Raw genomic sequence first — 18,566 nt, 5'->3', positions numbered from 1 at the left:
TGTTTATTTCTTTAGTTTTTATATAAGAATATCTTACATTATCGATTTTGCATATAAAAGAAGAAAAAAAAACAGAGAAGAAATATTTTTAGTATAATCTTAAAAAGAGAATTAAAAGATAATTATTTTAAATTATATTTTTTTATTTTAATTTATATTATTTTTCATTATTTTAAATGTTACCTTTAAATTAAGCCAGAGATTGCTTTTAATTCTTCAATTTTAGTACTATCGATTTCTCGCTTATTACTTTATTTTTTTATTTTTTTCATTGTCATAAATATTTATCGTAACTCGCGGACTTCGAAAATCCGACAAAAATATAGGTCATCTGATATATGATGCTCAATCAGCTGATCGCCCGCAGCGCAAAGCGCGCGCATACATATGTTTCGCATTGCTCTACCTACGAACATAACATAAACTATAAGCTAGTATCATAATGTCCAACTGCGATGTCATGGCGGATGAAACAGATGTTGAAATTACTGATTCCGTCGAAATTATACATGCATATGCCTTGCGGCGAGTAACGAGTCATGTCGGAATTTTCTGGATATGAGGTTAGGTTGAGCTTTCTCTGACGTGTGCAGGCGGGATTTGATTTAAGGAAGCATCATGACATACAAGTCTCTGCGAAAACATTGTTAGATAATTGACATTGTGTCTCTCTTAAAAACCGCAAGACTTTGGATCTCTCTTTCTCTCTTTTAAAATTGTTATTGTCACATTGCTTGAAAATCAAGATACTGAAATATGCTTGTTATTATAATTTTTTTGTGTTTACGAATGTCTTAAGATGTACAACTGTTGCACTATAGATTATCAAAATATCAATATCACTCTTTTCATGTACAATAAATATATTTAAAAAAATTTTTTTTTATATGAATTTTATAAAATGCATATTTTTACTTTACACTTATTTTCTGTAATGTTATTTGATTTTGCAGAACTTTTGGACAATCTAAGACCAGTATCACCAAAGCCAGGCCATATGGAACGTGTAAAGACACCTCTCGGAACTTCCAGTAGAACTACAGATGAAGATGAGCAACCATTTAGAGAAAGATTTCTGAAAATCAATGTTAGGCATATCACAGATGGCCAGGTATGCCTTTAGTTTTTTAAAATATCTATGAATTTGATAGTTTTAATAACTCTGAATATTTCTATATATATATAATATATTTTTTTTAGGGTGTAGTTGGCGGTGTATTGTTAGTCACGCCAAATGCAGTCATGTTTGATCCTAATGTATCTGATCCTCTTGTTATTGAGCATGGTGCTGAATCTTATGGAGTGATTGCTCCAATGGAGTTTGTAGTTAACGCTGCGATTTATTATGATATTGCGCATATGAGAGTCTCGCATACCGAGTCCGGCCATTTGGACAAAAAACCCGAAATTTATTACATGAAGAAATCCCAAATAGATAATCGTAAATGCCAATCTCCAGGAAAAGATGAGAATTTTCCTGAATTAGCGGGTGATGATAGTGAGAGTGTATGTAGCTGCGCAGAGAGAGATGGCGATGCTTTTCCAAAGGCCTTTGAGAGAGAACTTGTTACTCCCACCAATCTCCAAAGCGTAAGTATTCTTATGCAATAGTATTGATATTTATTATATAAGAGGCAAAGTATCAAAATTTTATTTTAATAAATAAATACATTGGTTATTGTAGGAGGAGAATTCAAATTCTACCAAAGATAAAGAAAAGGAGAAAGATAGTAGTGACAAAGAATTTTGCAGTGGCGGCCAAGCTAGTAGAACATTAGAAGAACGCAGACGTTCCATGCTTGATCATCATTGGGCAGTTCCTAGTAAAGATCGGACATTTTCCGTTGATGACGAGCAACAAGATTCATTAAATTCTGACAAGGTGCTCATAGTTTTAATGTAACAGAATTAATATACAGAATTAGTCAAGTATAAATAATTACAATTATATAGACAACTACAATTAAATAAAATCAATATAAACAATTATTGCAACAGATGGAACCAGCTAAATCAAATGCCATTCCCGAGGACGAAGAAGGATCTCTAGTCAAATTGTCGTGCCATGATTCTGGTATCGATATCCGTGATCCCAATCCACCTATTCCGGTAGTTCAGCCTATACCATCGAAAAAAGTGTACTCAGATGCAGACATTGTCTTATCTTCGGACTGGGTCCCTCCGATAACGATAGCGCCAACGAATGTTACGAGCTCGTTAGAAACCGGTCCAACTCCTATTAATGGCAGAAAGAAAGCCAGCTCGGTATCTTTTAGTTTGGAGAGTAATGCAGAGGAGCCTGAAAAAGACGAAGAACATAAGGAAGATGATAAACAAGAAACTCGAAGGAACAAGGTATACATTCAAATTTAACATTTCCATCGTGTGACAACGCAAAATAATATTTTCTATAGATATATTTATTTAATTCGATACTTTTTTAAAGATGTTAAAACGTCTATCATATCCATTGTCCTGGATGGAAGGTTTAACCGGAGAGAAAGAAGATGAAAGTAGCAAATCCATCTCTGATAAGGTATCGAGCCTTCCGAACAGTGCGGATTCCCATCACTCTTCTGTTTTCAGCAAAGTTTTCTCAAGGTGAATAAAATTATATCGCATTACATTGACATTTATTAATAAAAAGATCTTGCATTACTCTTCGGAAGTTACTTTAAATATATGATACTTTTACAACTGCTTTTATCTTTTCACTCTTTTATTTATCTGTGTTAAGAATGAGTAATGTTCCTGCAAGAAAGCGCATTTACTGAAGAAAAGACTACCTTATTCTCGCGCTAATTTTTATTTTAACTTGCTTTTTGCCAACTTTTAGAATAATATATAGAATACAAATGAGGTTACTCATACAGAACTCAAGCAGAAAGTTGTACCTTATATACATTATATGTTATGTTTTTTTGCTATAAATAAAATTAATTTTAAAAGTTTATCTTTATGGCACAAGTAACAATAGCCTCATTTGTTGTACATAGCATATTAGTTTATAGAGAAAGAGTTTCTCATATGAAAAGCATTACGGGATACAAAACTCGTGGAAGGAATATATATAAGTATAAAGGTATATTAAGAGATAATTAGTTTAGTTTTTCAAAAACTGACAATTATTGCGTAGTCAATCATGACGAGAGAGAAACTTCAAAATATTTATGCTTACATTGCTTGCGATACAAATATAGATATTTATTAACGCTTTAATATCATTTCTGATATAACTAACAAAAAATATGTAATGGTGGTGGAAAAAAGCTCGCCGATCAACCTGGTGAGTGACTTTAGCTCCGGCCTGTTTGCTAAAACCCCCAGCGAAGAGAGTGGCGGTAGAGCGGGTGGAACTCCTCCGCTTACCGCCTCCTCTCTCTCTCAAGACTTCAGCAATTTTTCACCTGGTCCAGGAGGCCTTATTGGGTGAGTCTAGACCCGACATGACCTTACATTGTTGTAACCCCTTCTTCCTGCATTCCTTTCCAATTTTATTCAATCTTCTTGATCAATTTCATATCTGTACTTATCTATTCGTGAATGTTTTATTTCTGTAGAATTCTCTCAATATTATAATTGTTAAACAAATACTTTGCATTGATTAAAGTTATTAATATTATAGATATTAGAGGAGAAATTATATATATGTATATATGTACAGCAATTATTTAAATTTTACAAATATTTCGAGGATTCTACAGTTAAAATGCTTTTACCCCTCACACACTTTCTTTTTTTCCATTGTTTCTTAAGTTTCAAGATACTCTGGGATTGAGGGCTCCTGCTTTCAGGTAAATTATACTGTTTGCCAAAGATTCAGCGATAGACAATGCTGTTGCTACTCCCCAGATCACTTATAGCCAACACATAATCAATTTAACACAGTGTATAGTACCCTCAAGCAGCCATATAACTTATTATTTTCTATGTATATTGAATACACTTTATGATTGTTAATTCCCATTGTTATTAATGTGTATTACATATGTATATATATTACTTCTGAACTACAAGAATGTGTAAATTAAATATATAATAGCGCAATAGGATATTTTTGATAGCTGTCTAACATGTACTTGTCGTTCAAAAGTTTTTGTAATGTTATTCCATGAGAAAAATTTTTTTTTCTTTTCTATAACGTCATCTTTTATGAATTTTTTTCAGACGCTCTTCCGTAGGTACCTTTATTAGACAGCAACCTTTAACATCCTCCGGCAGTAGCAGCGTCGACAGCAGTCGAGGTAGTAAAACTTCAACAATGGCGCCGCGATTGGATTACCGCAGTATGGTCTCGGTCGAGGATATGCCAGAATTATTTGTGAGTTTCGACAGTAAGTATCGCTATTGCACATATAGAGACATATCCATAATCTATTTCATGTCCTTATTGGAATGGATAGTCTAATTATCGTGAAGACATACTTCAACAGAATTTTCTTTCATACAAAATACATTCATTATTGTTACATTTCCATATATCATTGATATTAGTATCGATTAGTTATATACGATGCAAAGAAATTAATAAATGATAAGGATGATAAACGGGATTAGTAGGTGTATCATGCACTGCACTCGCCCGAAAACGCATAGATAGCTTTTTAAACAGTTGTTTTGCCAGTTTATTGCTCCCGTCTCAAGATTTCGAGCGCTTTTGGCTATAAATTATTATAGAATTGTGCAAAAAATGATTTTTCAGATTTTCTAAATTCTAAATTTCATTTTATATCGCCAGATAGATTTGGAATTGATAACCAAATGCGCTTTCCTTGGTGTACGTTAAAGTAGTTTATCATTGTTTTAGATTATCATTGTTTATCATTGTCAATTCTATATGCCATTTCACTGAAACTATAACTAAACTATATATCGCTTTTCTTCGATATATAGGACATTTTATCGTATATTTATGGACAGAATAATATTAAGTAAAATGGCGCGGTGTTTTATTTTATATGAATTAATTCTCCATTTGATAGTCAACAATCTTAATTTATACATACATACATACATACATACATACATACATATATATATATATATCAATAAACAATTCTCTCTCTCTCTCTTTCTCTCTCTTAATGGAAAAATTTCACTCAACAAGCATTTTTTAACATCTTTTTACAAACAACATATAAATACATTTTTAGAATTTTGAAACCCTTTGTGCCGCATTGCATGTAACGAACGCATCTTGTTTGTACTATTTAAATAATAACTTTTTAATTGCAACTTAAAATGCGTGTACTTACATGTTAATCTCTTTTAATAAACTGATAATCGGATAATCGTTTTAAATCAAACTTTCTTTGCAAAATGTGATATGCTCGATTATTATAGACGTTAGTAGTAATCATTATATATTTCTCTGCATTAATTGCTCAAATATCTCTTTATCTTTTTCTCTCCAATATTTTATCCATTTCAGATTAGCACAACGGGTTTCATTATTTAGATAGCAATAGGTTCATACTAATGCAGTAATGTCATTTGTTTCTGTTGTCCCTCTAGTCCAAGCACCTAATTTTCCCGAACTCGAAGGCCTGGGTAGGTTCATACAGTATTAGCTTGCTCTTTTCCTCGTGTCACAAATTCCCATTTTTTTATTTGCCTCTTTGTTTCGTCAAATATCCAAATGTTTCTGTCTATTGGCGATTTTATTTCCTGTCATGCATTGAATATGATTTGCGCAACTTTACACATGGCGGTTACACACTATGTGATAACCGTTATTATATCACTGTAATGGTTATTCTATTTCGTCACCATTTTTCGCTGCACGTATATTTTGTATAAATATAATCGGACTTTTCTACAATATATCTATACAATTGCTGTTCATGCATTATGTCTATCATCCTTGTTCTTTTCACAGAATAATTCTTACTCTGACACTGTCTTTTCATCTTGTTTGTGATAATGTGCTTGCCTCGTTTTCCAAGACTTATTCGTGTTTTTGACCTATTTGTGTATTTGCGTATGTGATTCTCTCACAATTCGGACTTCTTATCGTAACAAAACTTGTTTATTATGATGAATCGCACATATGTTGTTTAGATTCGCGGACTATATCGAATGTATAAAGATAAATCCGTCAATTATGCAACTCTTATAAATTAATAAGTACTCGACTTACATTGATAAACGCTTCTCGCATTATACAGAGCTGATCCCACGGCCTGCACGTTCTTGCGAAGATCCACCGTTGTACCTGAGGCTACGAACCGGTAGACCGAAGGATAAGAAAATACCGCGATCGACGCCAATTATGAGCTATGGCAAAAAGAAATTGCGTCCCGAATATTGGTTCAGCGTACCACGTAACAGGTAATAATTTTTTACATTATGATATCTCGATACATCGTCTTAGTTATTGTAATTCGATATGTAAGATACAGAGGAGAGAAGCGAAGAAATGCCAGAGTATTATTAGTGAAGGAGCCATTCGAGTTTAAAGTTCTGACTTTAATCATTTAAAATGTTTATAGCCTCTTTCAAATAGTACATAATGAATTTTACAATCTTAAGAGATGTAAAAAATTAAACAATATCTTAAAATAATATTTGATTGTTTGAATAAATTAATTATTGAAAATTTTTCTGAGATAAGATTTGTTATGTTTGTGTTTAATAGTTATAATTTTATCCTAAAAATTTAAATGTATAAAGATAAATTCTAAAAATCTTTAATAACTTGGAAAAAGTCAATTTTAAAAATCATAGTATAACACTTTTGACATTATCATGATTTTTCGATGTTTCTCTCATTCTGATTATTATCAAGGCTATCATGTGTAAACCAGGAGAACCAGAGTTCTCTTTGGCATTTATACATTTCTGAAATCTGTATTTATATTAGGACTGGTGTTTTCTTTCTTTTTTAACAACTAACGAGTTGTCGCCGAAAAACGAGTTACAGACGCTGCATTGTTCGCGATAAGTTATGATCATTTGATCATACCAGAATCAATATTCGCCGAATGCTGTTTTTTCGGGCAGAAACGCACCGGTAATTTTCCTTGCGAAAAATCTCGCCGCGTATTATTTTTGTCGACTCATGCATACACATCTACGAAGAGCGGCATCCAGAATGCGTTATGACCGGACACATGTTTCACGTCGCAAAATAGCTTTTCGCCTCCGCCGCCAGATTTTCTATTTATACGCTTGTTGACGCTTGATCGAGCTTTACCGAGCTTTGACTGCCAGTGTTTTTCTTGCTTCATACTTGTTAGACGTATCTTTAAAAATCATTAGCATATGTATTTTGTGTTAGAAATATACACTTACATTTAGTAAAATACATATGCTACATGAAAAGTAAAGGAATATAATAATTTCTGGACAAATAATATGTAACTTACCTTAAATTTTTTTTATAATCTCCCTATTTTATATCTTAAAAAAAATTAAGTGAAGATGTTTAATTTGGAAAAAAAATATGTGTCTCTCGTTTATATAGTCTGAAAGTTGTTGCTTAATTAAGGTAGTGATCCCCAGTTTTGAGAATTTCGAATCAATCATCTACATATATATATCATGATATCATGGTAAATCTCGTTGACAGCCGTTTTGAAATGCCACTTGTTTACAAATATTAATCGCTTCCCAGTATTACGATTGTATCGAGTTGCAAATAATTAAGATCATTCTTGGTTGAGCACTTAACTGGATTAAGATTTATCGAGAGCGATCTCGTTTCCACATGCCAATCTATATTCTCCGTAACCGCATTTTAATATCTTATTTTCCTCAGATAAATTATAAAGTTGCCAAAAATAATAATCTCCTTAACATTTACAAGAAGATTTTCGAGAATAAAATCGACACATTGATATCGGCTAATGTGATAGACTAAATGGAAATCTTTCAAGCTGTTTTGTTTAATATCTAATTTTATATAAAGCGACGTTGATGTACCTCTTTGTATATATCATATTACTCGTTTTTAAAACATTTATTTTTAATATTTTTTATTAACTTATTAAATTAGTAATTGTAAAATAACTGATTATTATTGTATGAGAGAGAGAGAGAGAGAGAGATTATCTTTTCTGAAATTTTATTAATTTTTTCCACCAAAAGAATAACAAAAATATTTTTAAACAGAATTAACAAGTTTCATATTAAGTATATTTTTTGTATTTTTATATATGTATTTATTATAATTATTAATATAAAAACATGTTATATCTGTCTATTAATTTTTTAATTTTTTTACAACGTCGTGGTGTCATCTTTGTTAATTAAAATATCTTTCTCATATCTCTTTTGTACATAGAATGTGAGGAAATTTTAAAATAAAATGAAGATAAGTATTTTATAAATAAAAAACTTAATAGTGTGATAAAAATCAAATAAAAAAAATATTAAAGTAAGAAAACAGATTATCGAGATTAAGGCTTTAGATATGGTGAATATATTTACTACATAATACTATTACGTGCCATATACGTTTGACATTTTGATTTGCATAATAAATCGTTTACAATAATGAGATTTAATAATAAATTTTAACAGAATGTTAAAATTTACTATTAAACGTTTTTGTATCGAACTATTTTAATAATTGATATAATCAGGGACTAACTCTTCGTATCGATTCAAAATCGGATTAAAGAGAGATTTTTTTTTTTATGTATGATGAAGTAGTGAAAATAGAATTTGTTTTTATCGCATTTTTGTTTTGACAATTTTTACAAAAAAAAGTTTTCGAACGGTAAAGACTGAAACATGCTCAGTCAGCGCGATACGTGCGAGTGTGAAACAATGATATATGTTCTGCGTTCCGCAGCGCATATATACGGAACAAGAGTGCAGGTGTACCAAGCGAATCAGCACGTGACATGTATAACGAGTCTCGACATTCATGACGTACCTGGTAGTTTTGTTCCGCGTTTTTTGCACGTTCTCCGTATTCCTATGTATTCGCATACATCGCGAGTGCCGCGTATGTATTCTGTCAAAATGAGAGGAAGAGATTTTCTTATAAATGTCTAACATACGGTGCGCGGAGTTAAACAAAAAAAAATCGGATGACAGCGGGGATTTTTGAAAAAAATTCTCAGGAGGTTAGAATTGGTATCTGATAAGCTGATAACGACTGCTACTCCGATATTTTAAGCGAATTGCGAATAATTCTCGCGTTCCGTTGTGCGATCAGCTGGCCGTGTTGTTCGGAGCCGCTGACGCGCATCGTCTGTCGCGTCCTCGAGAAATTATATCTCTCTCGTGTCGCGCGTTATCGTTCCTTTCGCCTTTAACGATAGTCTACCGTGCGGTTGCGTGGCTATGAATTGAATGAACGCGGTCGTGATGAATACATTTAGCGGTATGATGGATTTTATTTACAACCGACACGTGAGAAGAGCGATGACGAACGTGATGCCCATCGTGCATCGCAGGTAATGCTCCGCGTTTGACAAGTTTACGCTTGATGTCGAAGGACGCTAATTTGCGTAGCATAAACGACAGTTCCCTTTTCTTTTTTTGATAACACGATTGACATATTCTCTTTGTTTTTTTTTTACAGAGTGGACGATCTGTATAGGTTTATTCACGCGTGGGTGCCGAATCTCTACGGCGAACTGGATGAGAATTATTGGCGGGAACGCGGTTACATTCTGTCTGACACCGACACGGACCTGTCGCCGGAATTGTCGCCCCACGAGAGCAGCGAGGGCGCGGATTCTACGGAGGAGAGTAAAGCTCGCGACGGACAAGGCGATGACATCACCGAATTGACAAGGGAGTCCTGGGAGGTGAGTACTTTGTACTCTTTATATCTTAGCTGTCCCAATAAGCGAATTGTACGCGATATTGATGGGATAGAGTGACGGAAATTATTCATAAAAAGAATTTCTTTTTATGACTTTTTTTAGATAACATTTAGGTAGACCTTGTTATAAAGTCGTTTAAGTGAAGATTAAAAACTCTGGACTTTTGTCTGTGATAAAAATGAATATATAATAGATTTTTGATTGTACTTATCTTTTCGAACTTTGATGCGATTTATAAGACACTATTATTATATAACTTACCGTTTAAAAAATTTCTATATTAATTAGAAATTAGAATCTACATCTCTCACGTTAACGAAGATATATAAAGCGAAAAATTTTGGAGTTACCGCAAATATTTTGTCGGCTTTCATCTAAAATTTTTACAGAGAAACTTTTATTGAAGAAAGAAAAATTATATGACTTCCGATGTTTTCTTTGAATTGCAATGGTCTGCATTTTTACAACTCTTGCAACACCATTCGTATTTATTTTTTTGATAACTCGATCCTCGTGTCGACTGGCTATCAAATATCGTGCTGAGATACGCCAAATATTTCGCGGAATTCATCGTTGATAACATCAAAGTCCGCTTGATTTGGCCCTCGATATTGGTTACGTCGCGTTGAAATGCGCTGTTTCTACCAATTTTCGACGCGAGGATCGTGAGGTTCTTAAAACCTCGACCTCGACGATGTCGCTACCGAGAACATCTCCTAAAGACGGCCGATTGTTGATTGGCCGACAGTTGATCAAGGCCCCCTACGTAAAGCTGTACAGCATCCTGAAGACTTCGAGCACATCGGCCGATTCCGAGCAGATCCAGGATTCGGAGGTATCGATTAATCCCTACCTCCTGCCCGGTGATCGATATCTATTATAGGCACCTTAATTGCTCGATGTTGAACAATGCACCTTTTAGATAACATTGCCGCACCTTAGACCCTCGTTAAAACTCTCGGATACACCTGACGCGATGTTGCGACCGTGTCTACTATTTTGTCTTTTTTCTTTTCCCCCCCTTTTTTTTTTAACCGCTTTACCCGCTTCGATGGTTCGTATATCAGTGCATTCGACCACGATTTATATTATATGCATTAATTGTCACGAGAAAATAGTTTGTAGAGAATTCCTTAAAACCTCTTTATTCACATTCTCAATAATGTATGGACATTGATAAATAGATAATACGAGAGAAATTTTCTCCTCTTTAATAACGATTTCGCATTAATAACGATTAACTCTTTGCGGTTGAACCTTATTTGAAATAGATTTACTTTACGGTTCTAAATAAATCGTACATTACTGTCGAAAATAGATTGCATGCATCTGTCTCTCTTCGGCGTAGAATATACTTGACCGAAGAATCTAGATGAATGTGCAGCATGCACTCATTCGACACTCTCTAACTCGCGCATGCACTTAAGATATTTATCGTATCGCATTGTTATTACCGTTTCTCTTTCCTTCTCTCTCTCTCTCTCTCTCTGTTTCTCTTACCGTTCTAGTATTTCCTTTTACGACTTCTCATGGGCTTCTATCATGACTTGATTAAATACTTGCAGAACGCACTTTCCATATTCAGCCGATTCTCACGACGGGGAACGGTTTCATGCAAATCGATATCGCGTTGAAGACGATGAGAATTATCGATTTCAAGGCGAAATGCTAATTATGATAGAGAACAGCATCGCATTATCGATGCGTCTGGACTCGAGACGGAAAACTTTGTTAGCATAAATGTAGAAGTGAAAAGCGCATTTTTATTCTCTTAAACAAGATATATCCGGATAATAAAAGTTGAGATTTCTATCTATTATTAAAAGATCATTAATATTAATGCTTACAGAACGATATATGATAAATATTGCAAATTTGCGTACGCGAAAGAATGAAGTTTGGACATACATATCCCTTGCGAAATATAATAATATGTATATTATAGATCAACTTGTGTCGCAGGAATCATACTCTATGAACTGCTCCGGCGCTTGCATAATGGTGCGATACATTATTGACGAGGATTGACACAGTCGGTGTAAATTGACACAGATGAGGAGACGGCAAAATTAATCTTATCCGGACATATTACGGATGATGACTAACTGAGAAAATGTCACATCTTTTTTATTTTTTACATATTATGGTATTTTGCGAAAAAGATAAATAGAAGAAATTAATAAATGTTTAAATTCCGATAGAAAAGAAAATAAATAATTACATTTTCTCCTACGTTCATAAATATCTCAGGATAAAAGCAATTTATTATTGGTCGAAGAAAACTATGACGTATACTGATCATAATCACATATCGATTTCAGATAACAAAAATTGATTTCCTAAGATTTATTGTAAAATGAAGGCGTAAAAATAAATAATAGAAATTGCGTCAGAATATGCAATATTGGCGTAAAAATAATTTTTAAATGCAGCAAAAAATACAAATATTAGAAATAATTCATACAAAAATTAGAAATAATTAAAGAATTGATAAAAATATTAAAAATGAATGCAAAAAGTTAATGAACTTTGAAGTCGTTCAACATTTTTTGGAAAATGCAAAAAAAATAACGTTACTATTGACATAACAAAAGCGAATAATCCAGGGGTATCCACAATTAGAGAAATATTTTGCCTTCAAATTCTTTGCGATCTCATCGTTCAAAAATAAAATACTAGATGCCAAACGTGCATGCTCTCTTTTATTTTTAGATGCTCACGCGACATTCATCATTTAAAGCACGACATAATTCACCATTAAAAATTCGGCTCAACTCAAATTTCGCTTAATTATTGTTATACACAAAATACACACAGTATATTGCGTACAAAACTTTCCACACCCGCAAACATACACGCTTGAAAAAGTCATTAATTTTGCACATCGAATAATTCAAGATGAATAATTTTACACTTTCAAAATTAAAGGAAAAAATTGAAAGAAATTTTACAACCGATCAAAAAAAAAAAAAATAAATAAATAAATAAAAAGAATGATGAATAATCTAGGTCTGCAACATTTTTTTCGGTACTTTTTGTGAAAAGACGCATATTTTCCCTGATATTTGTAAAAATGTAAAAAATAACCGTGACTTCAGAGGTTTTTGGGCGCTAAGTTTTTAAGGAAGTATTTGTGGACTCATGTATATAGGACATTTTGTTCGGTATTAAATTATCTTTCGAATGAGATCAAAATGATAGTGGTTCGCTCCATAGGTTTTGAAATGAAGCAGTTAATAACCAATTTCAAATGTACCGAAAGTGCTTTTTCGGCTTTTGACGGTTTGCTCCAAAACCTATGGAACGAACTACAATAAATTTGATCTCATTTGAAAGATAATTTAATTCAGATCTAGGTACACGGTTTAACATAGAATAAATATAATAACATTTCAAATAAAAAGATATAGCGAATCTCTTGATTTTTATTGATAAGAAGGATCAATTCTATTTAACATTTTGAATGTTCTTTTTTTCTTTTAAAAAGTTCAAGTTTCTAAGTGGATGTTTTATGTCATAGAAGATACTTTCCAAAGTGAAATTTTTTTTTATTAGACAGACTTTGTTTAAGATATTTATGATCACGAAAAATTTAGAACGGCTGCTAGAGCACGTGCTGCGCAATCTCGATTGCGCAGTCGTCCGAAAAGCCTCTGCCCAAGAATATGCGTCGCTCATTTTCTTCTCCCCCTTCTCTTGCTCTTCGTCGCTTATATGAATGTATTAGATTTACATCGAAAGCTCCAGTCTTACTGTGGTCCTCGCAAAGTAAAACTCGTATTATCGAATGAGTTGTATAAAAAAGATACATAAATAATATCGGTTGACATCACGATGCGCGGTAATTACATTAAACTACTAATACATTTTTAATTAATTTATTGATTAATAAAAATTGATCAAGGAGTTAAAGAGTTTGTAAAAACGAATGCTGACAGTGGTAATTTTTCAAAGAATATTGTAATTACATATATAAAGGTGAAAATATATTATTTCTTTTTTAGTAAGTGGCTTGTACGTGCCGGATTTTTCGTTTCTTCGGAAGAGTTTCCGATAGTTTGAGGAATTTATAATTTATGCGTTGAAACATAATGTAAACAAATTTCACGGTTTTCTATTTGTGAACGAAAAATAAGAACAGCGAGAAAAAGTGCATCGACCCGATTTTTCGTGCTCATCGAAGATAACAGAGATGCCTAGATCAAAAATGCCGAATCCGATCTCCAAGATCATCAAGAGATTCTTGAAAAAGCAAACGAAGGTAAAGGTCAGAGTTGAGATGAACATACTCGCGCTTTTTAATCGCGCTCACTTCTGTACGCGAAGCGAATGTGTCTGATTATGGAATTGTCAGGAATGCAGTTTAGAGTTACGTAATATGTAAACATGTTTCTTTCTGAAAGCCCGATCGTATCGGAATATTGGATTTACGTTGACCCGTATCAGGCGTTATAAAATCACAACTTAACATCTAAATTGTTGGCGCGAAAGTTTTCTAAATCGAGATTTTATAGCACGCTTATTCTCGAATGAAAATTATTATATATATAAGTAATAATTATTATTATCGCAGAATAATAATAATTCGATTCAAATATATCGCAGAATATGCAATATATTTGAACCGAATCGTTATTGCCAAGAAGAAAGATATATAGAATAAAATGTGTCAAGATAAATAAATGTTTGTTTATGATATTTTTCTTGCCCGCATAATGTTTAAGTCATAAATGATATAAATGATTCGCGAACACATATTTGCATGCATCTATTTCACATAATTTACACACTAATAGTTCGAAATAACAACTATTTATATAAGGTGTGTATTTACAACCGGTCTTTAATTGAGTCTGTATAAGCTCACTTTCACTGAACTAAAGAAACCGTCACTGCAAAATATGCCGGAATCAGCTTCTATTTAAGCTTCGAAATATGACAAATTAATAATATTTATCATTGACTAACAGTATAATGGTATAATTTGCATTTTAAGGAGGAACTGAACGGATCAACTACATTGAAAGTTATAATAAATATAATACATTTCGAGATATTTATGAATTTAACATTGCGCACACACAAAGCACTTCTAGACTTTCAAAATATAAAATTAATAATTAATTTGTGAGTTAAAGAGTTAAAGATTTCCTCTATGAAATATAATCTCATAGGGGAATATAATCTCAAAATCATAAATATTATCTTATATCAAACAAATTTTTTTATAGTGACTGTACCACGAAAATTTTATAGTGATTATTTGATACATCCAGTTCTTTAAATAGGTAGACGGAATTTCGAGACGGAATATTTTTTGAACGAAAAAAAGGAGAAATGTACAAAAGTAGAAACAAAAGCAAATGATTTAAAAAGTTTTCTCTTTTTCTTTCGTGAGATCAGTTCTTCACAATATGATATATTTTCACAATAGGATATATTTTCATAATAGGAAATCAATTCTTCACAATACATCATTTAAACAAATTCGAAAAATTTGAGAGAGAGAGAGAAAGAAAATGGGTGCTTGGCAAAATATTTGTAATTTATGTTAGAAAAAGATTTAGATACAGTAAATAAATTTAAAATGTGAAAGTGAGAGAAAAGGGGAAAGAAAGAGAAAGACCGATATAATTGTTAAAATTGATGTTGAGAAAAAAAATTATAAAATTTGATAGATACTAATTATTTAAATATGCAGAGATTTTTTTATTCTATAAAACAACAAATAGGGTGAATAATTCTTCAGTTTTAAATTATATTTTTTTTCAACTTTTTAGACAAATGGGAATATAAAGAATACATTTGAAGAAAGTATAGGCTATTTGGGAGGGAAAGGTGAAAAATAGAGGGATATTTGGGAAAAGAGGAAAAGAAAATCTTTATAAATATAAGAAATATTTATATTCATTTTTTTTCTTTTTACATCAGTCTCCACCAGTATTTATGCACTTTAGCACTATGTTTAACAAGTTTTATAAATTTTATTTTGAAAAAAAAATTTCGATTTATTACAAAGCTGTCTCAACACTCTCCTTAATCGAATAAACTTACTATTTCATCAGTTGTGATATGATTATTTCGAATCAAATTTTGAGCTATCTAAAATTGACTTTGAAATTGAACATCTTTCTCATCATCATATATATATATATATATATACTCGTTTTTAAAACTTTGGTCTTATTTATAAATATGAGAGACTCGAGTAGTTGTTACTACTTGTTGCTGCATTTAGCAAATAATCAAAATAGCAAGTGTCATCCCCTGCAATTAAAAAACCGAATAACTATTTATTTCTTTTTTTGCTGTGAATAAATAATGGAATATTCACTTAAAAAATATTGAATAATTCACAAAAGAGAAAGTTAAGACTTGAAAGTTATACCGACAATGAGCATACGCTATGATTTTGAAATCGTTTTTCCTTGTAGCAAATGTTGCCATTCTATTAAATTAGAAAACAAAAATATTCTTTTAATTTACTTTTGACTTTTTGTTCTTTTAGTATTATTTCGCGAAGTTTCTTGAATTAGATCGTAACAATATGTATGTGTGAAGTTTATGATCACCGCTGGTTGTAAGTTTCATACAAAATTTAAAGTTTATTTTTTGCTTCTTTTATTCATTGATATGCAGCTAAATTGATGATTGAAATGATATCTGACATATATGATATAAACAGTCATCGCGCGTAAGAGCAGGTCTAAATAAGAAATTGGCACAGTGTTAAAGAAATGAATCTACCGTGAAAACAAAATTGGATATATTTATCTGATAAATTTAATCTCGAAACTCTCTTTTTGGACAAAGATTATATGCGTATAATCACAAATGCCATTACTGCTTATATCATAAAAGATGGATGGTTTTTCGTGGAAAAAATTTATTTCAAAATATTAATCTTTTTCTTGTTGCATATGAATGACAGAATAACGCGAAAGTAAATAATAAATTTTGTCATCAACTTACATCTCAAATGAGAATCAATTTTTCTTTGGGTTGCTATCTTAATAAATGCATTAGAACATGTGACTTTATTTAATATTATTAAAATTAGAATAACGCATCCTATTATTATTATTTTTGATAGATCTACATAAATTTGGGAATCAATAATTGCGATGAAAATGCTGCTTTAACCGAATTATCGAAACAATCCAACAAAACTGCTAATTCTGATCAACTTAATGAATTATTCTGTTTTTTTTTTAATTTTTATATATATATATATATTTTTTTTTTATCTGTAATCCTATCTATAATATAGACGGAAAAAAGTTAATTACAATTTTGGACTAATACTAATTACATTGATTTTTTTTATGTTTCTTTCAAATGTTGCGTTCGAAGTAGGATGAGTGCGTATTTTCGGATTTATACATCATATATTTTACTCTACATTGGCTTAATTAACAGCTCGTAAACTGGTCTTTCATTTAGCGTGAGTATGACAATTATCCGTGATGTTCTCATTTGATCACCGCTTTGAGCATTCTTTTTGTAGACTGAAAATTTTTATTTAACTTTTCTTTTTAAAATCTCGACGACTTGTGACACGTGCTCTCTACATTATATATAGACAATCGTATATAACACACTTTTTACACTTTTTAGATTATATGTGTATTATTATAAATGTATCATTATGTTTAAAATCCCCTCCGAAGATTATTTTTGTTCATGAATCAAGATAGTTTTTTGATATGTCTTCAATTTAACGAAATTATATTACATATATTTTGCGTACGTATATAAGAATCTATTTTATATATATTTTTCTTAGGCTATCGCGGAAAAGAAAAATATTGGAAAATTTAATTAAAATTGTGAATTTTTATTTAATATTCTAGATAATATTTAATATTTTTTTCAACGATATTCTATGAATCATCACTTGTGTTTTTCTTCGTGCAATAAGAAAACGCGATTACTATTGTTTTTATTTTTTCATGAAAGATAGTCATGTAGACATATAACGATTTAAACATTCTATATTTATGGCTGGACAAACTTTTAAAACATAAATTTTATTTCTCTTCATAAAAATATCTATATTTTTTTTATTTATGAGTATAAAGCAGAAAAATAAAATGTAATACTTATCTTAATATATACAATGTTATAGGAAAGATTATATATGATTTCGATCTAATTGTATTTGATATAGAACAATAAAATGACGTAAGCTATATAATTAAATCTCATAATAGCTGTGTTCTGTTCAGGAATGTTGTGGCATAATAAAAACATTAGGCTCAACGTGAAGCGGCATTCGAGAATTGCAGACTCATTAACTATCATATTTATTTCCCGTCCGTTATCGCGGTATTATAAAGGAAATCGACGGACGTTTTCACGCTGCGCGTTTGTCAATAACGATCGCAGTCACCCTTCGCGATCTTTTGATAGTCGTTTCTCGATCGCCTTGAATAACTAACATTCGCGACTGGCTTTTATTGCCTTTTACGAACTTTCCGTATGAAATATGATCAATTTTTTATAAAGAATTTCAGATCGTCCAATAGCGCAATTTATTCGTAAAAGACGTTTTATATTGTATTTTATGATAATTATATGATAACACGAAAGAAATGAAATTTTTATCGATTATATCGCATAACTGAAATAATCTTGTGATATTAAAATATTTTAACATATATATAAGGGTTGAGTCCGAATGACGATTCACAATTTATATTTAAGTTTCAATAGAATTATTACATTTTGCAAAAATATACAATTTAACAGATAAATAAATATAATAAAAAAATGATATATATG

General features: G+C 31.4%; 1 protein-coding gene across 14 annotated transcripts in view; it reads left to right on the top strand.

Annotated features, from left to right (window-relative positions):
* The window catches only part of Mtd (TLD domain-containing protein mustard), a 122,437-nt gene that overhangs the window by 90,811 nt on the left and 13,060 nt on the right, over positions 1 to 18,566 (top strand). For 9 of the 14 annotated variants that reach the window (XM_070304122.1, XM_070304118.1, XM_070304115.1 and 6 more), the window contains 10 exons: positions 954 to 1,111; positions 1,201 to 1,590; positions 1,685 to 1,882; positions 1,999 to 2,355; positions 2,447 to 2,601; positions 3,271 to 3,429; positions 4,168 to 4,334; positions 6,168 to 6,330; positions 9,536 to 9,764; positions 10,531 to 10,617. In XM_070304122.1, the coding sequence (XP_070160223.1) occupies positions 954 to 1,111; positions 1,201 to 1,590; positions 1,685 to 1,882; positions 1,999 to 2,355; positions 2,447 to 2,601; positions 3,271 to 3,429; positions 4,168 to 4,334; positions 6,168 to 6,330; positions 9,536 to 9,764; positions 10,531 to 10,617 (2,063 nt within the window). Of the gene's footprint in view, positions 1 to 953; positions 1,112 to 1,200; positions 1,591 to 1,684; positions 1,883 to 1,998; positions 2,356 to 2,446; positions 2,602 to 3,270; positions 3,430 to 4,167; positions 4,335 to 6,167; positions 6,331 to 9,243; positions 9,408 to 9,535; positions 9,765 to 10,530; positions 10,618 to 13,532; positions 13,624 to 13,786; positions 14,044 to 18,566 lie in introns of those variants that run through there. The other 5 variants (XM_070304113.1, XM_070304112.1, XM_070304114.1 and 2 more) reach the window with 5 other exon arrangements.

The sequence above is a fragment of the Polyergus mexicanus genome, unplaced genomic scaffold (assembly GCF_030449975.1).
Source record: "Polyergus mexicanus isolate NDT 795.1 unplaced genomic scaffold, iyPolMexi1.0 SCAF_11, whole genome shotgun sequence".
Classification (NCBI taxonomy): domain Eukaryota; kingdom Metazoa; phylum Arthropoda; class Insecta; order Hymenoptera; family Formicidae; genus Polyergus; species Polyergus mexicanus.
The sequence above is the reverse complement of the archived record's forward strand: the minus strand, read 5'-3'. Positions and strand labels throughout refer to the sequence as shown.